General features: G+C 51.5%; 1 protein-coding gene across 1 annotated transcript; it reads right to left on the bottom strand.

Moving 5' to 3' along the window:
• Window positions 1–4,396: 4,396 nt before the first annotated feature.
• Window positions 4,397–23,709, bottom strand: SLC9A5 (solute carrier family 9 member A5). The gene is made up of 16 exons (XM_045814990.2): window positions 23,156–23,709; window positions 19,899–20,201; window positions 17,716–17,879; window positions 17,516–17,594; window positions 17,059–17,236; window positions 16,269–16,489; window positions 15,846–16,048; window positions 15,536–15,625; window positions 15,372–15,442; window positions 14,513–14,642; window positions 13,937–14,025; window positions 13,648–13,774; window positions 9,699–9,869; window positions 9,108–9,177; window positions 8,329–8,463; window positions 4,397–5,797 (listed from the first exon to the last, which is right to left on the bottom strand). Exons 1-16 carry the CDS (start codon window positions 23,346–23,348, stop codon window positions 5,325–5,327), a joined length of 2,697 nt encoding a protein of 898 aa, XP_045670946.1. The 5' UTR covers window positions 23,349–23,709; the 3' UTR covers window positions 4,397–5,324.
• Between the last annotated feature and the right edge of the window lie 410 nt (window positions 23,710–24,119).

Raw genomic sequence — 24,119 nt, 5'->3', positions numbered from 1 at the left:
TGCAGGGAGGGAGGGGGCATGGAGACCTCTGGGGTAGGAACTGACGCAGGTGTACCAGAATCCACCAGCCCCAGACCCTCCACTCCGGTGCATTCCCCGGGCATTTTCACCTACCCCCTTCCCCACAAAGTCCAGCCAAGGAGGTTGGGACTGAGGTCAGGGTCCTGGAGCCAGAGGCATTAATCCAGGCCTGCTCTCCACTTACCTGCTGGGTGAGCTCCAGCAACTCAGTTCTCTTGAAGCCTCACCTTACTCACCTGTTTAAAAAAAAAAGAAGAAGAAGAAGAAGAAAAGAAAAGAAAAGAAAAGAAAAGAAAAGAAAAGAAAAGAAAAGAAAGAAAAAGAAAAAGAAAAGAAAGAAAGTCATTCGTTTTTTTTCCCCCTGAGATTGCCATAAGGACTAGGGAAGACCCCATGTGTCAGATGTCCAGTCGCTGCCAGCATTTGGGCTGTGTTCATGCCCTCCTGATCATTTCACCCTCAGTCAGGGGATCCTAAACTGCTGAAAGTTACCTGGAGAGTTGACCTGTGAGATCCCTCCCAGCTCTGAAGTATTTAGGGCATGTGTGCCTGGCCTGACACTCCCCAAAATTTGTGGGAAGATTATAAGAAGGTAGGCTGTGTAGCCAGAAGAAGGCACTATGCCCCACAACATGCTCAGGCCTTTGGTTTCTGGGAGGGGAGGGGGCGATGGGTATAATGGCTTCCTTGGCTCTAAAGCAGGCACCGCCTCAGGAGCCTAGAGGCTGCCAGAGGAGCAAACCTGGGCATCAGAAGCAGGCACAGTGGTAACAACAGCAATCAACCCCCCTCCCCCGGCCAATCCCGGCTGCCACATCAGCACCCAAAGTCCAGACTCTCAGGCCAGCTACCTAGGAGCCTTCTTCTTGGGCTGATCTGGCTGCCAGAGGAACCTTGGAATTGTCCCACTCCATCCCCAACCCCCAGCCAGGACCTGTGGTCCCAGCCTCCTCTAGCTTTAGCGAGCATCAGGACCAACCTTGGATCCCTCCCCAGCTGCCCCAGGGCCGCCCCATTGAGTCATTGCCTCCTGCTCCCTCCCTCTCTTGCTGCCCACTGTCTGCCCACCCCCAGCCATCAGCCAGGCCTCCTAGGACTGCTAAGATCTGGGGGGACCTGCTGGCAGGCACATATACCCCCACCAATACCAGAGGCAAGTAAGAGGCCTCAAGCCACAGGCCATAGCTGACCCCAACACTACTGGGCACGGGCAGATAGATTCAGGGTCAGGATCAGGCCTTAGTCTGTTCACTCCACATAGAATGTGCGTTGTAGCTTCATGAAAACAGAATGTACTGTCCACTTCTGTACTTCCAGCACTTAACATAGGGCCTGGCATAGAATAAATGCCTAGAGAGTGGTCACATTACCCCTGCCCTCCTGAGGCTCCCCATCCTTGAGCCAGATGTAAACCGTAGTGTCACAAACAGAGACAAATTCAGAGGCTTAGTCTGAAAGGAAAACAGAAAAGGCAGAGAGCTGCAGGATGCACAGCCCTAGGATGGCAAAGGTACAGATAGAAATGGGGACACACAGAGGCCTCATGGGGGAACAGTGGGGGCTGAGCCTGGAACCAGCCCAGGCCGCTGACCACAGCAGGCTCTGCAGGGCTGAGCTTGCAGGACTGAGCAGTGACTCATGGGGCCCAACTCTGTGGCTCTGCTGGCAGCAAAATCCACTCACAGCAGCCTTTTCCACTGAGATCATAAAATGGGGTTGGGCCTCCCTTCCCTGCCCCTTCCCCAGCCTTCCCTCAGCCTCCCATTCCTTGCCAACATGAATCAGTAAAAAATAAGATGGGGGCTGTGGGCCTAGTGATAAAAGACCCGAAGTCATTGCCCTTACTTCCCCCCAAACCTTGAACACTCTCTTCAGTACTGCCCCAGACAGCAGGGGTGATAATATCCCAAACCTTCCAGACTTCTCTCACTTTTGGCCTAAATAAACTCTAAACTCCATACTGGCTGGAAAACTCATCTGATCACAAATCTTGTCTCAGACTGTGTCCTCTACCTGGAAAGCCCATGTCAAACTCCCCTGGTCAAAATCCTTCCTCCTTCAAAGCCTGGATGCAGGTTGGGTCACCCTGAAGGCCATGTCCACCATCTTGCCCCGTCAGGGGGTGAGCCATGGATGAGCTCTGGACTTGCTCACTCTCCTGTATCCCAGATGCCTGCCTCTCCCCCAGCTGTGCTCACCTGCTTTCTCCCCCTCCATCTCTGACTAACTTTGTCTTTCCACCTGTTTACTATCCTTAGTTACCCAGAGCCAAGCCCAGGAGCCCCTCTGCACACGCTCCTCCTATACCTTTAGTGGCCTAATTGTGTGGATTTGATTTCTACCACCTTTCTGACTTAAAAATTCTTGAACAATGTCGTCTCTGTGATCTCCCTCACAAGGAGCTGCTTAAGATTACAGATTTCTGGGTCCCCATTGCTTTGCTGAGTCAGAACCTTGAGGTAGGCCCAGGAATCTACATGGATTTTTTAAAGATTTATTTTTAGAGAGAGGGGGAGTGAGGAGGGGTAGGGGCAGAGGGAGGGGGAGAGAGAGAATCTCAAGCAGACTTCCCGCTGGGTGCAGACCCCTTACATGGGGCTCGATCTTATGACCCTGAGTTCACGACCTGAGCTGAAACCAAGAGTCAGATGCTTAACTGACCGAGCCACACAGGTGCCCCAGGAATCTGCATGCTTGACAACTCTCAGTGATTGTGACCCTAAAGTCTGAGAATGGCTGCCTGTCCTCTCCAGCCTCTTCATGTCCCTAGGCTGCTTGAGCAGCACAAGCCTCCTGTCTCCAGCCTTCCTTTCTACTAGTCCATCCTCCACCTGGAGTTTCTTTCATTCCATCTGGCACCAACTGCGTTTGAGCTCCCTAAAGCATATCACTGCCCACACCAGTCCCCAGATCACAGTTCTCCCAGGACAGCTCTCTGCCACCTCCACAATTCAGCAGTGCTCCGCCCCGCCTCAAGCCTTCATGTCCCTGGCTGGTCTCTCCAGAGCACATCACCTACTGCTCCTAGTTTTTTGCCACATGTGCTCTGGGCATCCTTTGTTTATGCTGTTCTTTCTACCTGGAATTCAACCAACGAACTTTGCCTGTATTGTCTGAACCCCTACACACACTCACACACACTTTCACACCCACTAGCTCCTTACAAAGCCTTCCCAGATCTCCTCAGAGCCCCATAGCACTTTCTTTGCTCCTTGCCTTGCAGTATAAGACCTGTAAAGGCAAACATTGGTGATCCCTTACTGTGGGCCATGCTGTATACTAGATTCTTCTCATTTTTTCATTTCATCCTGACAGCAAACATAAAATAAGTATACTTGCTATTCCGTCTTAGAGATGAAGACACTGAGGCTCACAGACAGTATGTAACATGCCTAAGCTGCCATAGCTGGTAAGTGACAGCTGGACTGTTAACTATTACATTCTCTCACTGCCAGCTCTAAACAATGTGAGGGCAAAGCTCAAGTCACTCCTCTTTTCTTCCCATTTTCCCACTCATAGCCCAAAGCAGGTAAGTGCTTGTTGACTACCTGTGTAACCTTCACAATGTCGAGAGTCCTTCAGATCTATAGGGACAGAAAGTAGGTTAGTGAGTACCTAGGGCTGGGCAGATAGGGGATGACGAGTAACTGCCTGGGGATAATGAAAATGTTCTAAACTTAGATTGTGATGAGAGTTGTACAACTGTGTGAATATATTAAAAACCACTGAACTATACATTTTAAATGGATGAGTTTTGTAGTATATATGTTAAATCTCAATAAAGACGGATGTTTCTTAAAAGTCCTTCAGACGCAGTGGGAATTGAATCTGGGGCTGCTGTTATCTCAGGGTTTTGGTCCCTAGATGTTTCTGGACCCCACGCTACCCAATTTATAGTGGAAACACACAGGGTAACCAGCTCCCTTGAGACTGCCGTCCCACCTGCCATGTGCAGAGGACTTCTGTTGATTTGTCCTACACCTGCCTCTAGGTTTTCAAGGAAGGCTTATCTGGTCCCAGTATATGCTGGCTGCATCTTTGGGTACCTCGGGACCTATCTTCTGGGGTCTCTTTTCCTGCTGGCCTCCCCTATTTTAGAGTGGACTCCCAGTTCGGTGACCCTGTACCCGTACAGTGATCCCTGGACCACCACTGCAGGCCCCCTACTCAGGGGACCATATTGGGAAGGTATGAGGGAAGAGGGAGAGAATGCCAGAGGCCCTGACAGTCCTTCCCAGAATCCCCTCCATTCTCTCTTCTAGAAGCTGCAGGGCAGGCAGTTGTAAGTTTCTGTTTCCCTCATCAGATACCCCAGTTGCCCCTGCACCCCTAGAACCCCTGGACACATGGACACAGGACACCCATTCATCTGAGATGTTTAATGTGTCTTAGGTTCAAGATACAAGACACAGGGAAGGTGCTAACCCCAGGAAATTTACCTGCCACCCAGTCAGCCCCTTTACCACTGCAGCCAGGCATCCCAGCCCCCAGAGCAGTGGGACGGTGGCCCTGGAATACCTGGCTCCTTTCCTATTTGGGGAATGTCAAGGGGGTCATGGCCCAGAGGCCACCATCTCCCCTCCTCAGAACATCTAGACCCAGGAATCTGAAAGATCAGACTTGGATACAGAGCAGCAGATCTTCAGAGTGACCCTTGCCAAGACACAGCCCTGATCTGAAGCCTAGCCCAGTCCTGTGGCCTTGATCCTGGAAAAGGAAGAACTATGGGCCCAATAACTGGCAGCAAAGGGAAGGAGATAAAGCAAGAATTGGACACAGGTTCCCATTGACCCCCCCAAAATTGGCTATAGGTAGCTGACCCAAAAGGGCAGCAAAGCCTAAGGTTGAGGCCTGCTCCACCTCCCACCCCCATCCCTCTGAGGACCAGCCCCTCGGGGAGCGTCAGTGCCAGGGCGCTGTCCTTCAGCTGGTGCTGGGGAGTGGGTGGAGGGCAGGAAAGGCCAGCATCAGGTCTGGAATGATGCCCTTGCTCTGGGGGCAGAAACAGCTGCCTAGAGTTACCCTAGGGGGACCCACTGAAGAAATGGCATCAGCTTCCCAAGTGGCTGGGCCTAGCCCCTAGAAGTTCTAGACTGGGTCTTGAGCCAGGGTAAGGGCCTTACTGAAAGGGAAGGTGGCAGGGATTAGGAGCAGGGAAGGTGGTGAAAGGGTCCCTGTGAGGACCAGTCCAGGATACCCTTCTGACCTGCCCCAAAGAAGCCCAGTTGCTAGTTCAGGCTCCTCTGGCCATTGCCCAGGGAAGACTTCCCATCCAGCCTCCTGCTCCTCCTCGAGTCGGTGGGCTACAGCCGGCCCCCCTTGTTGAACTGGATGCACCAGTGGGAGTTGGCTGTGCGTGGGCTAAGATGGGTGCGGTCCTCGTGTCCCATGAGGGGCTGTAGCTCCTGCTGCTGGGGGATGTCAGCGCTGCTCTCACTGCGAGAGCGGCCAGCTTTGGCCAGGCTTGGGGGAAAGGCGAAGCTAGGGCGTGGATCGTAAGGCAGGTCGAAAGGGGGCTGGGGCTCTTCAGCAGCCAGCGGGCAAGGAGGCAGGCGGGTCATAGTCGGGGCCTGGGTACAGGGCGGGGATGCCAGGCTTTCCAGGGACGAGATGCTCTGGTTCCAGCCCGCCTGCATGTCCACAGGCACAATCTTGGTGGTTTCCGAGGACACGTAGACTGCCAGATCTCCCTGCCCACTCTTCCAGGGTAGCTCCTTCTCTGCACAGGTTGGGGAGGGGGGGATGACGCGTGGGCTTGGGCACACTTCAAGGCTCCCTGGGGACAGAGAGTATATATGCTCTCATTAGTAACACAGTGGAATTCTTCTCAAGTATCACATTTTCATAAATAAACTCATTCCACACTTGCCCTAATACATCCGTATGTGTGATTAATCGATGAGGGAAAGCTCTCCGTTGTATCCCCAGCACCTAGCACACTCTGGACACAGAGTAGTTGCTCAGCAAATGCTGACTAAACAAATGAAGATAACTCAAGCAAAAGAAAGCAGGAGCCAGGGAGGAAAAAAGCCCATCTGCGATCAGTCCTCACCAACATGCAGCACTGGCCTCAGAAACCACATCCTGCCAGGCCCTGTCCCAGAGGAGACAGCAGCGAGGGTGAGGGAGATCTCGAGCCTCCACGCCAAAGGCTTTGGTGCTGGACGCCCTGCCCGAACACCCACCACAGCCCTTTGGTGGGAGAGAGCCCAGGAGTATGAGCTCACGCAAACCCCATAGCAGGCGAGACACTGTGCCGCAAAGGGGACCTGAGCCGAGAGTCCCAGCACTGCTGGCAGCCAGACTGGAAGGCCTGGCCACTGTGTGACAGGAAGTCCGAGGTTCTGAAAGAGGAGAAGCCCCCTGGCCACCTCCCGCCCCCTGCTCTCCAAAGTCAACACAACGCCTTGCATATCATAGGTGCTCGGTCTGTACCTGCTCATCGATAAAGTCCTGCGCAGCTGAGGACATTATGAAATGTATTGATGCTGTGATTGGAAGTACAACTCCCTCTCTTGAAAGAGCCGGAATATCAAATTTTAACAACCACCACCACCACCAAACTGAAACAACAACGAAATTCAGTCTGCACCTTTGGAGGAGGTTTCATTGGGCTGAAAACTGTTACGTGAAAGGGAAAAAATCCAGCATTTATCTATTCTTTCCTGTATGAACTGCACCTCAAAGTAATGATGTCACTGACGAGACGCTTTTTTATAGAAGTGCTGGGAATGCAAACGACAAAAGAGATGGAGAGTACGACCACTGCAGCCCCGGATGCAGTGCTGGGTCTGGCAATGACCATCGGCGGCTGCTACGGCGGCTGAACTGCTGCTGGCGAACTTCCCAGTGTGTGGGTCAGGCCACCCTCTGAACCCAGGGATCAATAGTAACCTCACAGAAGAGACGCACCAGAGGGGGCGTGTTTCCTGATGCGACACGACACAAAGTACACCATCACGGCCTGTGAAGGGTTCTTACCAAAACATCTAAACGGAAATTGGATCGAGATTTAATGACCGGTTTAAAGGAAATATAAGGCGCAGTGAAACATATTAAAATGATGCTTTGGGGATTCAGTCAGCAAAACCCAGACAAGGAAAGACTATGGGACAAATAACCAGATTATTTCAATAAATACACTGGAAGGAAACCGATACTTTGCTGTAGGGCTGTCCTGTGCATTAGAGGACATGTAGCAGCAACCCCAGCCTCTCCCCACTACATGCAATTGCGCCCTCCGGTAGTGGCGACCAAAAATGGCTCCAGATATTGCCGAACGTCCCCTGCAAGCAAAGTCACTCCACTACCACCCCCTTGAGAACCACTGCTGTAGGTTAAAAGAGACTTGGCAACCAAATGTCATGTGTGGGTCTTGTATGGATTTTTATTTGAACAAATCTACTGTTAAAAAAAAAAAAGAATGAAGATGAAGGGAAATTTGAACACATGACAAAGACTTTAGATATGATAATGGTATTGTAGTTAATATTTTTAAAGAAGAATCCTTATCTTTTAAAGGTACACACTTAAGTGGTTATCGATAAGGTGATATATCTGAGACTTGCTTCAAAAGAACCCTGTGAAGAGAGGGGCATAGGTGAGGGGATAGATAAAATAAGATTAGGAGTAGGTAATTATTGAAGCTGGGTATTGGGTAGATAGAAGTTTACTTTATTATTCTGTCTATTGTATATTTTGCAATTTTCTATAATAAAACATTTTAAAAATGACCCCTGAGGATGCTGGAGCCGACTAGCAGTGATATTATGAGTACATTAGGTCTCCACATATGGAAACACGTATATGTTGTTTTCTATCCACAAGAATGCCATTTTGATGAATTCAGACTCCTCCCCCGGGCCAGGCTGCCATCCTCACCAAGGCCTCTGCCTGAGGGCAGATGTGCTGAGCATGGGTCACATAGAGCCTGGTGTTAGGTTTGCTTGTCACCTCGTATGCCTCGCCATACTGTAAAGGGAGGCTGGCAGGCAGTGACAAAGCTGGAGGCTTTGGAGTCAGATGGGTCAGGTTCAAATTCTGGTTCCGCTGTGGGATGCTGGACAATCCCTGGTCCCTTTGGCTCTATGAGCTCAGTTCTCCCATCTTGGTTGTTGTGAGGATGGAATCAGATCAGGCATGTCAGATGTCTGATTACAAAGGAGATACTCAGTAAATGCTGGTTGGTGAATAAATGAGTAGGAAAAGGGAGTTGTCTGGAGGAAAGGCCATGAGTGAAGAGGGAAGAAGGCAGCTGCACAGCTCCAGCCTGCCTGAGGGGGAGGGAGGCTGGGAGAAAAGCATTACCTGAGAACTTGCCCTCTTGGAGAACCTCATTGGTGGCTCGAGCCACAAAGATGATCCCCTCGTCGTCCTCCTTCTCCGTCTCTGAACTGTCACTCTCCTCTTCCTCCTCAGACTCCACAGTTAAGATCACAGCAGCTGGACAGGGACAAGAACCGAGTGGAGACAGCCAGCCTGACAGCTGCCTCTTGGTGACGCATAACCCCAAGCCCGCTCCCTGTCCACCCAGGCAGGAGCCCACAGCTGGAACAGCCCTCCACCTTCTCCTCTGGCTATTTCAGCACTGGCCTAGGGGTCAGGGCTAGAGAGAAAGGGAGGTGGGGCTGCAGAGACCCTCCTCAGAGGAAGCCAGGGGGGCAGTTCTACTTTCCAGCTGCTCCATCCCGTTCTCTCAGCCCCGGAACCCATCATCAACTGAAAACATGAGCATCTGGAGAAGTGGAAGGCCCATCAGTGCTCAGCTCACCCAAACTCCTGGTTTTGCAGACAGGACACTGGGCCCTAGGGGCCACCCATCCTTCAAGCTCCCCCCTTCTCCATGACACCTTCTCCAAGTTCTCAGGGCCTATAACCTGTAGTTAGCTACCAGACACTTTCTGCTACAAACTGAGAACTGCTTAGAACATGTCCAGCTTTGAAATCAAGTAAGCCCATCAGGTCCCTGAAGGGAGGAGCCTCAGCCTATGGCACTGAATGCAGCACAGAGGAGATCCTCCAGGTTTTGGTTGATGGGCCCCTGCCCTCCCACCCCATCCTCAGCCCCACCCCCATTCCCTGCTTGCCTGTGTCCTGAAAGCCCAGGTCTCGAGGAGGTTTCCCATTTGTGGCCTCACTATTAGCCAAGCCATCCTTCTGAGGACCAAGAAAAAAACCCTAAGCCTCAATCCTGGCTCAAAACCCCAACCCTGTTGTCTGGTAAGGTCTCCCTGACGCAGTGGGGAGGGAATCTGTGTCAATCCCAATGGTTCCATCCACCCTTGGCGCCCCAGGCAAGTGTTGTGGAGTCTAAGTAACCTATGCCCCAGCAAGGGCTCTGGATGCCTCAGCCTGGGCTGGATTTGGGACCCTCTGCCCCTGCCCCCAGGAACCTGCCTTTCTCTTGCTGGGTTCATTTTTGGTAGGAGGTCCTGCTGCCTCCCAGCAGGTGACCACCCACATGGCAAGAGGCAGGTCACCCTCAGAAGGCCTCACTTTACTCTTCTGGGACTCCAGGAAGATGCGAAAGGGTACACAAACTATTGTACCCAACAAGGCCTTGAGGATTATCCAACTAGGGGTCCCCCTGCATTGGACTGGATTCCAATACTTGGGAGCTCGAAACTATGCACCATCGGCCTCCAGCCCCAAACAGAAGTCCCAGAGAAAGCACATGCCTTCTTGCGACCGGTCTTGCGAGGTCTTGGCTTGCTCTTGTTGAAGCAGATGTTGTGCTTGGTGGATTTAAAGGACTCCAGCCGCCGCTTCATGTTCTGCTGGAAGATCTCCTTGTCCTGCCGTTCCTGAGCATCCTCTGAGATGAAGTGGCGGCTGCAGCTGGCTTTGTACTGGCAATGACAGCCCCGCCCTCTCATGAGGCTGGGAGCCTTGGCCTTCCACAGGAACCAAGGCCACAGCACCATGTGCACCATAGGCCCTGCCAGCCCAGTTTTTCCAGAACCAGCCATGGATTAAAAAAACAAAACAAAAAATACAATAGGAACCCAGCCAGACACTCTGTATTCTCAATTCACTGCGGGAAAAACTTTTTTTATTTATTCCCCCCAAATCTGGCTGTCCCTATCTTCTACTGCCCTTCCCAAACCTCTCTGACTTGAAGTAACAAGAGACAGGGAACCCTGTATCTTGTCCTTCAGGGTTACTATGAGACTGTGGGGGACACTTGCTCCTTTGCACTTCCATTTAGGAGCCTGATCCCTGTGCCTGGCCCACACCACCCCCACAAGGTACACAAGATTCTCCTTCCACAAGGAACTCGCCAGCCAGCCATTTCTGCAAAAGCTTCAGACTTGGAGAACTCTCTCTCCCGACACCCTGGACCCTCTCGGTCCCAACAGCCATCTGCACCCAATTCAGGACACACACCTCCATCATCTGTTCCTTCCCACTCTTTCTCACAAAGATCAAGCCCACTACATATGTACCTAGAATGCCAGATAGAAGTACTGCCATTTAGCCGGAATCATTTCATCTGGGCTCACCTCTCCAGTACGATCCTTCCCTTATGCCTCATATTTTCTGCTGCCCTGAGCCAGTTTTAAGAGCTACTTCAAGTCTCCCATCTACCCTCTTCTATCTATCACCCAGAGGGACCTCTCTCTCTTGGGGATGCAGGAATCAGTCCCTCACAGGCCTCCCCTAGAACCCTGGCCTCTGCTTTGCTCAGCCCACTCCTCCCTGCCTCCATCGGCTCCGGCCCCCCACTCCCCTTGCCCTAGCGCCTTCACTCCTTCCCTCACCACACCCATGCCCTGCTTTTAAGCATGTTCCTGCCCATACGCCCCTGAAGAAAGCATTTCCACTGAAGCCACTGCTTCCCTTTGGCTGCCAAACTTTTATACTTTGATTCTGACACTTTGCCTCATACCCATTACTTTCTTAAAAACCAGAAATACAACTCCAGGGTCCATGGGTCCATGGTGCTGCCATCTCCCTGGTCACCACGGCATGGCCTCTGGTTAGGCGCTGGCCTGACCTCTGTGGACCATCCAGCCCCGCCCCAGGCCTCCGAGACACCATCTGCTACTGCTCCTCTCCCCTCCTTTGCTGGCTCCCCTTCCTTTTCTCCCATGTGGATTCCTCACAGTGTTGTCCTTGGCCCTCCTCCCTCCCCTCCAAATGTTCTCCACAGTGAACTAGCCCTTCCCCCAGCTTCAGCTAGCCTCATGATAAAGACCATGGCGCCATCAGACCAGCTGCATTTGAATCACCTGGACAATTTACTAAGCCCACATATTCTTCGTCCCATTCCACACTATAAAATCAGAATCTCCAGGAGGTGAAGCCAGGAATATATATTCTAGCAAGCTTCCCCAAGGGATTCTGATGTCGCCAGGTGAGGAAACCTCTGATGATAAAGATCGCTTATAAATTTTTCGTTCTAGCCCTATCTCTCTCTTAGACTATCATCTCACATTTGTAACTGCATATTAAACACTTCTGTCTCTCTCTGATGACATTTTTGTGAAGAACATGAAGAATTACAGATTGTGTTATGGTATAACTAAGTGGATTCAGAACTAGTGGAGTAACCATACCCAAAAATGCTTGATCCATGTCAGTCTGGAGGAAAGTCTTTAGTAGCATGCCACAGGGCTCTGTCCTCAGCTCTATCCTGTTCAACACTTTATGTTGATTTGGATGAATACAAAGTTAACAGCCTTAGCAAATTTTCACATGATGTGAATCTGAACAGATATTTGGTGCCAGACATGGGATCCAAACGATGGAATGATGGGCTAAATCAAATAAGATGACATTTAACAGGGATAAGCACAATCTTACTCCAGTTTTTTTTAATTGACTACACAAGAACTGCACCCATTGACCAATCTTACGCTCACGCATTCATAGACAACCAGTCATTACGTACATCCTGATATGATACAATAGGAAATACATAGCACACCTACTGAATGTTCCTGAATCTGACCAGGCCTCTAGATTTAACTACCAGGAAATACAGGGGACGGAGGAACATGTTAAACACCACCACTGGAATACAATCAGCAAAATCCATAAAATGGGAAATTCTCTTGAGACAAAGTATCTTCAATAAATAAATAAGCAAGTGGGTGAAAAGGAGAAGGAACTATTAGAGAGATCTTCTTTAATAAAGAGACATATTTACCAAACGCAAAGTGTGGACTTTATTTGGATCCTGATTTAAACAAACCATCTGGAAAAAAAGATGTTTCTGAACACTGATTGGATATTTCATGTGAGAAGGAATTATTGTTATTTGTTGTAAGTGATAATAGTACTATGATTTTATATATATATAAAATATACATACACACGTATACATATAGAGAGTTCCTGCCACATAGAGATACATATTAAAATATTTAGAGGTGATATGATATGTCTGGAGTTGGCTTTAAGATGATAAAGTGTGGATGGGGTGAGGTGGGGGTACGGACTGCTACAAGATTAACCATGCATTGATAATTATAAGAGCTGAGTGATGGATACATGAGAGTTATTTTATTCTGTCTAGTTTTGTGAATTAGTAAAATTTGCCTTAAGAAAAAAGTAAACAAAATGAAGCAAAAACCTCACAGGTTGGATAAGACAGAGTTTAACAGCCATTAATTGAGGAAGACATGCGGGTGGGCCTGATTGTAAGGACAATATGGACCCTCAGAGTGGTAAAACAAACCGGGGGGGGGGGCGATTCTGAGTAGCGGGAAGAGAATGGCAAATTCTAGAACTAGAAAGGTAAGAGAGACCTTAGGCCATGTCCTGGCCAACCACAGCTAGAGCAGCATTCTGGGCCTTGTTTCTTATGACCAGAGAAGACACAGTAGGGAGAGGAGATGCTGGCTTGAGGGCAAGAAGGCGTGTGTGAAAGGGAACTGTCTTGAAACCTTTGAGCTGCAGAGAGTCAAATTAGGACCAGTGCCACCGAGTTAAGGGAAGCCAATTCTGTCTAAATGATGGAAACACCCTTGACTGTTAAACTGCGAGGAATGGTAACAGCTGCCTTCCTGGTTCAGAAAAGTTCAATGTAATTGCTTGCTGCCCCCTTGTGGGGTTGCAGCAGATTCCCCGCTGGACGGGCTGGGCCTCCTAGCCCCAAAGATTCCTGACCTGCATTGGACTAACATTACCTAAAAGAGAGGTTTGCCTTCCCCATGCTAAGCTGGTCCTCAGCACTCCTGCTTCTGTCTGTGACCCCACCAAGCCCTCTGTAGTCTGTCCCCTCCTCTCCCCCCTTCAGGACAAACCACCCAATCCTATGTGCTCCTCTCCCTTACCACCACCCAGCTCTGATCTGGTATTTCACTCCAGCCTCCCAACTGGCTCTCCCCCGTCTCTCACCTCACCCCTCCAATTTGGTCTGTGCTCTGCTACCAGAAGACATCTTTAAACAGTGCTTGTATCAGGCCAACCCGTTCTCAAAAAAAAAAAAAAAAAAAAAAAAAAAGCTAAAAGTTATTACAGCAAGATGAAGCCCAAGCTCTTCAACTGGGCATTTATAGCTCTCCACTAGCTGGCGCCAACTGCCTCTTGAGCCTGTAGTCATGGCTTCCCCAGACCACCCTCCCCCCACCCCCCTCCCCCAGCTCCCCCTTGGAACTCTCACACCCTGCCTGCTCTCACCCTGCGGCGCGGCTTGTAGAGGCCTCCACAGAGCAGATGGTGCATCACAGCATCCTCACGGTCCCGGCCGCTGCGCACCGTGTCAATCACCTGCAGATCCAGACACGCTCCACTGCCACTCTCCCTCCTGCAGGAGGCAGGGAACATGTGTGCTGGGGAGTGGCCAGGAAGTACAGGCCAGGGGGAGGGCAAAAAGCAAAGGTGCCCACAAATCTTAGCCAAAAGGGATGCAGAGACAGGACCCAGTAGAGAGGAGCTTGAGAAATCGGAAGGGGGCTCAAGGACTTACAGCAGGTTGGTGACAGAGGTCTCTGCCACAGAATTGCGGCTGGGCATTGAGGGCAGAGTGAGCCCTGTGGAGGACAAGATATGGCCTCCCTGCAGGGGTCAAGACAGAGGTCAGACGGCAGTCAGATGGAAGGTGGCCCAGAGAGTCAAAGGGTAATAAAAAGAACAACAGTTAACAGTTATTCTGTTCTTTGATCTTCCAGGTACTGTGCTACGCACTTTAAATATTGAGTCCACAAAACTCCATGACATAGGTATTCTTATTCCCGCTTTCTTACAATTGAGGAAACTGAGGCTCAGAGAGGATAAGGGACTTACCCAAGATCACAAGCCTGTAAGTGATAAGAATTGAACTGCATCTGCTGACTCTAGAGCCCAGCTCTTTCTCAGCTTTCTCTACTGCCTGCCAGACTCTCAATTCAGCATCAGGTCAGGCTGGTTCCTGCAGCTTCCACTTTACCAGACCATGGAGTCCGCTGGGAATTTCCAACTCCCTGTTCACATACTGCCTGCTTGTCGCCCCTTCCTGCCTTGCTCTGCTGGCTACCTGCACCCCACCCCCCGGCTGCTGGCCCACCTGGTCCACGAAGCTGATGGCATCCCGGATGTTCAGTCTATAGTACACATCCCAGATCTGGTCCCGGATGCGGTAAGCTGACCGCCGCATCAGCAGCTGACTCAGGTACTTCTTGTCAAACTGCTCCCACCTACAGAGGATGTCAGGCCCAGCCCTGAGTGCCATCCCCAAAGCCCAGCTGGCTGGCCCTTCCTCAGATGGGGCAGGGGCACTGCCAGCACTGGCCTGGCTCTGTTGGTATGGGCCTCAGCCAGGGAGAATCTCAAAGCTAGTCCCAGCCCTTATGGAACTTATAGCATTATGGGAAAGCCTGACATTACATTGAAGTTATTCCAAATAACTAAAATTGCAACCATAATAAGAACTACAAAGGATAGAGTATGACAGGGATTTGTCCTAGTCAGGGAGACCCGGTAAGGCCTCCTTAGAGATTTGATGCCTATGGTGAGATCTGAAGGATGAACAGAGGTTAAGTAGGTGAGAAGGAGGCAAGGGAATGTTCTAACACAGAGAATATGGGCAAAGTGGCAGGGTGGGGGAAGTGGCAGGGTGGGGGAAGCACAGTGGGTCCTGAGGTTTTAAACCATGATCCGTGTAATTAGCAGGCAGAGAGTCAAAGGCAGAGCAGAGCACGATGGGGCTGGAGTCTGGCAGGTGCCAGACCCCACAGGGCCAGGCAGGCCTCCCTGGGAAGACTTGTCTTATCCTGAGAGTACTGGGATGCCACTGAAGAGCTCCTGGCAGAGGTCACCCAGCCCAAGTCTGGCTGTGTCCCTTCTCAGAAGTGTGGCACATCCCCAATGCTGCCCTGGCTGGTGGGGCTGCTGTAGCTGAAGGAGCCTTGGGGGAGCTCCCTCACCTGTCCCTCCAGTAGTGATAGCCATGGTGCCCCACAACGTCCTCCACTGCAGCCAGAATGTGGTCAAAAGTCTAGAAGGGGGTGGGTAGGGGGACTGGATCAGGACTCTGCTCAAAATAGAAGGAAGAGAGGTATAGGTGGAGGGACGGGGTTCTGGTACCCACGTGCTCATGCAGCTCCTGGTTCAGGGTGGGTTTGTGATGCTCACTCCTCTTCACCTTCAGCCACTTGACCAGTGGCTTGATGGTTAAGCCCTATGGACAGGCAGCAGGTGAGCCCTGCCCTATCCAGTTGCCTGCTGCCTTTCTCTCCCCATAATTAGACCTCAGCTTCTGTACCTCCACCTCACTGCACTCAAGGTCTGGGAAGTCAGGTCCCTATCCCCCAAAGAGAGGAGCCCCGGTCCCAAAGGCTCCATGCCTCCCCCAGGGCCTGCCAGACCCTCTCCCTACCCAGCCTCATGGGCTCTCCCACCTGCACAATGACTGTGAAGAAGACCACCACAATAGTGGTGGCCACAAAGTAGTCCTTGGCAGGGACCTTGGTCCTGTCCAGTAGGATGACGAGAGCGAAGGCCACAGCCCCCCGCAGGCCCCCATAGGACATCACCACCTGGTCAATCTTGTCCAGAGGGACCAGCCGGAACTGATTCAGCACCCACGTCTGCAGGACTACGCCTACAGCAGGAGGGAGGCCAGTGGGAGCAGGGCGTTGGGAGTGGAGGACCCAGGAGTGGATGGCACCAAGTCTGGGCTAAGGTCTGACAGGGGTTGGGAGGGGTAAGCAACGGGGGAGGAGGGACGGCTTAAGAATTGACAAGGATGTGGACTCAAGACTGGGGGATGAGCTGGGACAGGGAAGAAAGGAGAGTGGGAAAGCAGAGGGTACTGGCAATACCGAGGGCTCGGAAGAACAGGATGAAGAAGAGGGTGCCCAGCACCAGCCCAGAATCCCAGGCCCACTTAGATGAGTCCACAGCCGAGATGCCAAGCAGCATGAAGATGACGGTCTCAGCACAGCTGGCTAGAGTCTTCATTGTGTATTTGACAGCCGTGCGTGACTTATGGGAGATGTTGGCCTCCACGTACTTCTTACAGCCCAGGCCACACATAGTCACCCTGGAAGAGGAATGGACAGACAGGGCAAGTAAGGAGGGGCTGCAGCCTCTGGGGTTTGAGCGTGCCACAGGAGGGGTGTTGCCCATCACAGGATGTCAGACCATCAGAGTTGAAGCCCAGGGAGGCAATAGAGACTGTCCCAGGATAGCTAGTGGTGGGTGGTCTTGGTAAGGGTCCAACCAAATCTCCAGGTTCCCACTCAGTGCCTTCTGGAGGGGAAGCTGGGAGAAACGTGCTTTGACTAGCATCCTCTCTGAGGCACCTTTTAGAGTGCTGTGGCCATTAGAGCTGGTGGTCCCAGGCCCTGAGGTCCACTTCTAGCTCAGCCTATACCCCAGAGAGTGCTTCAAGCAGAGGAAGATCAGGTTCTAGGTGCCCAGGGCAGTTCTAGAGGCAGATCCTGAAACATTACCTGAAATTTGCCGTCTCCCCAGGGGAGTTTGAGGCTCCCACTACAAGGGCTCAGGCAAGCCCATTGCCTCCTCAGGGTCCTGCCTCTGTCCATGTAAGGGGCAACCATCTCCAATGCCCCCTCCCAGCTGCCTACATGCAAGGCCCCCAGGACTCACGCAAGAATAGCAGAAAGCGAGGCCATTTCAGCAGTGAGGTAGGCTGCATAGGCGAGGAGGAAGACCAGCAGCGGCTCGATGATGCGGACCCGCTTGGTGAAGCGTGTGGTCAGGGCCAGGAGGAAGGCAAAGACTAAGCCCACGGCTGCCCCGCCCAGACTGACCACAAACAGGGAGGCTGGGGGAGGAGTGGGTTGTCAGCGTGACCCCTGGCCTGTACCCCACCCTGGAAGACAAGACTGCTGCCTGGCAGGGAGTGGAGGACAATGCCCACTGTACTCCCCGGGGGTCAGGATCCCAGAACCAGAATCCCGGGAAAGCCACTCCTTCTCAGGTTCTTGGGACCCCATTTCTCCATAGTGGAGGTAACAGAATGAGGCAACCCAACAGCCTCCTCTGTCCTGATGCAGTTGGGGGCAGGGACTCAGCAACCCAGCCAAGAGGGGGAAATACTGACCGACTCCTTTCAGGTAGTCAGCAGCCTGCACATTGGCAGAGCCCATCTCCACAAAGGAGTTGCAGACCTTGTACAGCACCTGATTGAGAAAAGGAGAGTCAGGAGCAAGGAGAGGGAAGGGTCTGAGCATGCTCAGACACTCAATTAGTCAGAGCATGGCAGTGGGGGTCAGGGAACGGCAGCCAACTGAGCACTCTCACCACAGTGACGGCATCATTGAGCAGGGACTCGCCAAAGACGATGATAAAGAGAGTGTCGTTGACATGCACCTCCTCAAAGACAGCCAGTACAGCCACGGGGTCCACCGCTGAGATGAGGCTCCCGAACAGCAGAAAGTCCAGCAAGCTGGCCTGCACTCGAGGGGCTTTTGAGGGATACATGGGGGACAGCAGTTGGTGAGGTATCCGTTCTCCCAGAGCATTCCCTGTGACAAGCCCTGGTTCCCCCCGCCCCACACTGTGGAAACAAGGATGCCCAGAGAGGGCTTGGGATGGTGAAGAGAGTGTCAGCCCGCAGGTCAGGAGACTTGAGCCTAAGGCCTGGCTTTGCCACTTACCAGCTCTGTGATGTTGGCGCTGTCACTGTCACATGACTTCTCTTAAGCCATGCCTCCTCATCTGCCTACCTCACGAGATTGCTGCAAAATCAACCCAGGAGATGGCTAAGAAAGCTCTAAGTAACCTGAAAAGTTAAGGTGGCGCTGAGAATAAAAATTGCAACTACAGTAGTAAGAACCACTAGTAGGTGGAAACTAGCTACTGACTGGCTTTATTAGGGACAAGAACAAGAGTGCTTTCTCCTACACCTGTGGTTCTCAGCCTAAGGGATGTGACACAATTCTCAGCAGGAGGGGGAGGGGCTGTCCATCTATGAGGGCTAAGTATGACAGGAAAAGCACCCACCATGGGGAGAACTTTAATATGACATAGAATCTCTGTGAGCCTCAGTTTCCTCATGTATATACTGGGAATAATAACAGTATCTACCTCAAAAGTCTCTTTATTTAGCCAGAGCCTCATACATAGTAAGCACCTAATAGATATTACTTATTATTATTATTATTATTATTATTATTATTATTATTATTATTATTATTATCTGATGTCCTCCCTTCCCTTCCTGCCCCAAAGAGTTCACTCACCCATTCGGAAAACCAGGTTGGAGTCCTCAAGTAGAAATTGCAAACCTCCCCTTGCACCTTGGAAGAAGTCTGAATTATCAACATTCAGAAATGAATGGATTTGGGTACAGGAAATGAGGAAGAACGGAGTAGGAAGGCAGCTTGAGGGCAAAGAGCCCCAATAAAACAGACCTCTCCTACTAACCTTGGACCTGTTATCAAATGAGTTCAAGGACCTCTATTTCCTCATCTACTAAGTGGGACAAATTATGCCCCAACAGGGTTGCTATAAAGAGTCCATGGGATAAGTAAAGAGAGAAAACTCAGTGTAATGTACTGCATTCTGCAGATGTATAATATGGATTTAACAATAATAATAATAATAACAACAACAACGACAACAAGGGTGCCTGGCTGACTCAGTCATAAGAGTGTATGACTCTTGACCTCAAGGTCACGAGTTCAAGCCCCATGTTGGGTGTAGCGATTACCTAAAAAAAAAATTTAGGGGTCCCTAGGTAGTGGTTGGGCATCCGACTCGGTTTTGGCTCAGGTCCTGATCTCAGGGTCTTGAGATCCAGCCCTTCCTCAGGCTCAGCGCTCAGCAAGTGTGCTTGATTCTCTTCTCCCTCTGACCCTCCCCACTGTGTGCACATTCTCTCAAATAAATGAATGAATCTTAAAAAAAAAAAAAAATGTAATGGGGCGCCCAGCTGGCTCAGTGAATGAAGCATGTAACTCTTGATCTTGGGGTTGTAGGTTCAAGCCCCATGTTGGGTGTAGAGATTGCTTAAAAATAAAATCTTTTTTAAAAAGTTTTAAAAAACAGATCTTAATGAAAAAATAATAATAACAGAAAACCACCCTGATTTGACCTGGGCAGAGCCAGGATGGTTGGCCCTCACGGAACAGTGCATTGTGCCTCAGGGGAGCAAGGCTGGTAAGTGGCAGTGTGGTAACGGAGGGCAGGAGACAGCAGAGTAGTAATGCAGCCTTCCCAGCCTCGGCAGCCCACACACAGCTGGGAGCCAGGCCTCTGCTCAGCTGTCACGCTGCAGAAGCCCAGACTCAACTGGTAGAGACCTAAATGAAGGCTGAAGGCCCATCTGGAGTGTTGCCTTGCACTCCAGGTGGGAGGGACCTAAGACGGAGCTCTCAGGGCATGGCTCTTGCCAATATGGGATCTCCAGAGCTGGAGAAGGGAGTTGGGTGATGAATCTGGCAAAGCCTCCCTCTGCCAGTCCGAGTCCTAGGGTCACTCACCCACAAGTCCAGCCTGCTGCAGGCCCCAGAGGGCAGCACCTGTTGTGAAGGCATTCCAGAGTGTGCCCACCACGGCATAGGTGAGGATGGCACCCAAATTGTCAAAGAACAGCCGGCTAGGCATGAAATAGCCTGAGTCCAGCACAATAGGAGGCAGCAGGAAGAGGAAGAATGTGCCTGGTTCCAGCTGGTACTCAGCTTTCTTGGCCACAGCCAAGACAATGCCTCCAAGCACCAGTCCCAGCAAAATCAGCAGGCAGCTCTCAGGGACCAGCGATGTCACCTTCCGAGACAAGTGAAACACTACAATGCAAGAAGAGGGCAGGATGTATCAGCTTATGGGACACACACACATACACACACACACTGGCCTTTAACCTCCTGGTTTTAAAAGGATACCCCTGACCCTAGGACCAAGCAGGAGAAAAGAGGCAAGACTGCTTGAATTTCCAACTTGCATGGCTACAGATCCTCCACTGCAACTAAAGTTGTCTGTCTCTTGGTGCTTCTGTCGTGGTAACCTAGGCCTTTGCTTGCTCTTTCCATTTCGGGAAATGCCCCCTCCTCTCTACCCTCATCCTCAGGGGACGTCACCTTTCTCTGATCTCCCTTATTCATAGCTATTATCTGAGCCTCAGCAAATGTTAGTTGGTATATTTTTATGCATAACATAGCTATAAAAATCAGGGCCTCTAGAGTCATGCTCCCTGGGTTAGAAGACTAGCTCCTCTATTTACTAGTTCTGTGGCTCGGAGGCATAACTTCACCTCTTTTTCAGTTTTCTCATCAGCAAAATGGGAATAAAGATAGTGATGATCTTACAGAATTGTTGTGAGGTTTAAGTAAAACAATCTACTCGATAGCACTTAACCCAGTTCTTTATCATAAGCACTCAATAAACGTTACCTAAGATATTGTGTCCTGCTCCCCAACTAGACCATAACGCATATTATACCTCCTAGCAGCACTGTAGACCTCCTAGCCCAATGTACTTCTCATTATATAGGCTCAACTAATGACACAATAGTTTTAAAAACACTAGGTTTAGCAGTAAGAAGATCTCCAGTACTTCTGGCTCCATCACTTTCTAACTGTGTGATCTCAAACTATTTAATTTACCTGAACTTCAATTTCTTCTCCGGTAATATGGGAAAAATACCTTCCACACAGGGTGAGGATAAAAATGATATAGTGTGAATGCGTCTAGCAGGGTATCAGACATATAGTAGATTCTCAACAAATGTTAATTAAAACTGACTCTGGATAAGGGGTGCCTGGCTAGGTCAGTCGGTGGAGCATGCCACTCTTGGTCTTGGGGTTGTGAGTTCAAGTTGGGTATAGAGATTACTTAAAAATAAAAAATCTTTTAAAAAAATGTCTCTGGGGGAAAATCATGACAGACCTGTCCCCAGGAAAAGAAGAGGAAGTATGAAATGGGTTTCTAGCATTATCGCCACTCCTATCTTTGGCCACTAAAATAAACTCTTTCGGCCTTCCCCTGGGCCCTGAGATCCTGAGTAAACACCTTTCCCCATACCTGGAGTGGCAGGCAGTGGAAGTGGCTTCCATGTTAGCCTATATGAGACCCAATGCCAAGACAGTGCCCTTTGGAAGCTGTACCCAAAGGGCTTAGAGCAGTTCCTGGCACATAGTGAGATCCTACATAAATATTTGTTGAATAAAAGGGGGAAAAAACCTCCTAGCAACAAAGCTGAGGGAAGGTATCCCCGAGCGTCCTACTGATCTGTCCCATCCTCTGTGAGGACTTGTGTGTGTGTGTGTGTGTGTGTGCATGTGTGTGTGTGGGTGGGTGTGTGTGTGGCTGATAAAGAGGCTCTCTTCTTCTACCTCCAGAGGAGGTGACATCCAAGCTAGGTAAAGCACTACAATTTATGGGGGAAACTACAGTAGTTGCTATATAAGCCCCAAATAAGATAAGAACTTTCCTGCAACTCATAGACTCCTCAGCAAACCCAATTCTCGGCTCCCAAATCTGGGCTCCTCCCCCTTGCTCTCACTGCTGCCAGGCTCTAAGGTAAATTCAGTCATAGATCTGCCCACACACATCCCTACCTTCAGTTTCCCTGTCCTCTCCTTCAGGGACTCCATTCCATCCTCACTTCCAGAGCAGGCATCAACCCCAGCACTGCATCCAAAATCCATCACCAAAGCCTGTTCTCAGGCAGAACTAGGTTCCCTGAAGGCATTCAGGCCCCATTTTCCATTATTAATTGGCTGCCAGAACAGAGTGGAAAGTTCTTCTGTTCCTGCCCAGAAAACCACCCCCACCCCCAGTAGAGTTCCTGGGGGAGTAGAGGGGCAAATTCTAAGCTGTGTGATTCCTACAGGAAGACTGTATTGGTGAGACTGGAGTACAGCCTGTGCCAGCATAGCTGGGGAGTGAGTAGCAACGCTCAGCTATAATTAGTCACCCCCACAGCAGAGCCTGAACAACAGGGAGAGGGAGGAGGGTCTCTGGTAGGAGGAGGGACCACTGGCTGCTCAGAAGTGGGGAGGAAGGGGCAAAGGCAAGGAAAAGCAGCTCTATTCAAGGTAAGGAATGTGAAGCCAACCTTCAATGTTGTGCAAACTGAAGGAGGTCAGATATATGAAAGCACCTAGTGTAGGCAGCAGATAGTAAGTAAGGCCCTAATAAATGGAAGGTTGGTTTCTTTCCTTCTTTCTTTCTTTCTTATCCCTGAAATGGGAAGAATGTAGACCTGAATTATGGTGGGGGCTCCTGCTAAGCACACCTAAAGAACGGTGCATCTATAGGAGAGCAGAAGGGGGCTAGAGGAAAAGTGGCAGTCTAGTATCCCAAAAGAGTGGACACTTGTATGTGGTCTCCTGCGAAGACTGCTTCTGCAGATCCAGGATGCCTGGATTTGCTGAAGAACACTATCTCCACAATGTCCCCACAGATCTTTGTTGCTGACAGAGGTTTCTAGGAGCCTGGAGATTGGTGAAGAGGCCAGACCGAAGGGCTTACAGAGAAGAGGGGGGCAGAGAAGGCAAAGGAGTATGGGGATGAGGCTGGAGAGAGCTGGGGCAGCCCTCAGAGAAGGCCAACCCTCAGACCTCCCCCGCGGGGAGGGGAGGAGGGACAGAGGGCGCAGGAACTCTGTGAGAGCCCGGATTTGTGGAATCGGAACCTGAGTCCCGGCACTGTGCAAGAAGCCGGCCCAGATCTGGGGACTAGGGGTTGGGGGCGGGTCCGCTGCCGGCCGCCGGCCTGGCGCTCACACACACGCACTCACCGATTTTGGCCAGGCTGGCCACCAGGATCCACAGGGCTACCAGGTAGGGCGCCTCCACCTCGTGCCACTGCCAGCGGAAGAGCGCCAGCCCTGGGGGAGGCTCGCCGGGAGACCCCGGCTCCTGGGTGGGCTCTTCAGTTGCGGCCGCCCCCGCCAGGGGCAGCCCAAGCAGCGGTAGTGCGGCGCGCAGCATCCTGCCGCCTGCCTAGCCGCCCTCCCGGCACCGCACGGCCGCCGGCCCCGCGTCGCCGCCGCGCCTACCGGCCGCCCCCGCGTCACAAGCACGTGGGGCCCGCTCCCCCCAATCCCAGCTCCGAAACCCCCAAGCCCGGTCCGGACTCCGAGACCGTGCCCCGGGCGTCCGGACTCTGGACCCCTGCTCCTTCCCCTCTAAACCAGTCTGAGCTCTGGAAATCCCCCAGTCAGCTCTCCAAGTCCCGAAACCTATTCCTTCGAGTCCGCTCCCCCAAATCTTCCCCAAAGCTCCCCTGACCCAGTTTCAGAGCTGCGAGCGGCCACAGTCCTCCGGTGGCGCGGCCTCGTCCCACTCGCCGGAGGCAGTAGCGGGTCGCGGGAGGGGAGGGGGTCTGCGGGGGGCGGGGTCCGGGCCGGAGGGGCGCATCTCCTTCTCCGCTAGCGCAGACCCGCCGCGAACATCCGGCAGCAGATACTGAAGGCGCCGGCCCCGACGCTGCCTCGTGCAGACGGCAGGGGGCAGTGCGCCGCCGTCCTCCGAGCCTAAGACCCCCTTTGGGCCCCCGCCCAGATCGGCGCTGCGCACGCGCACTGGGCGCTCCCAGAAAGCCGTGATGAACAGCGCTGTCCTTCCTCAACGTCTCCAGAAACTCCAAGGCCCAGACTGGACCCGGCTCATTCGAGGCTGATTAGGAAGCTGTTCCTCTTTTTTTTTTTTTTTTAAATGATTTTTTATTATATTATGTTAGTCACCATACAGTACATCCCC

Source organism: Ursus americanus, chromosome 21, assembly GCF_024610735.1.
Source record: "Ursus americanus isolate L20-20 chromosome 21, mUrsAme1.1.p, whole genome shotgun sequence".
In the NCBI taxonomy this organism is placed as follows: domain Eukaryota; kingdom Metazoa; phylum Chordata; class Mammalia; order Carnivora; family Ursidae; genus Ursus; species Ursus americanus.
Note: the sequence above shows the minus strand (reverse complement) of the source record. Positions and strands in the feature narration are given on the sequence as shown.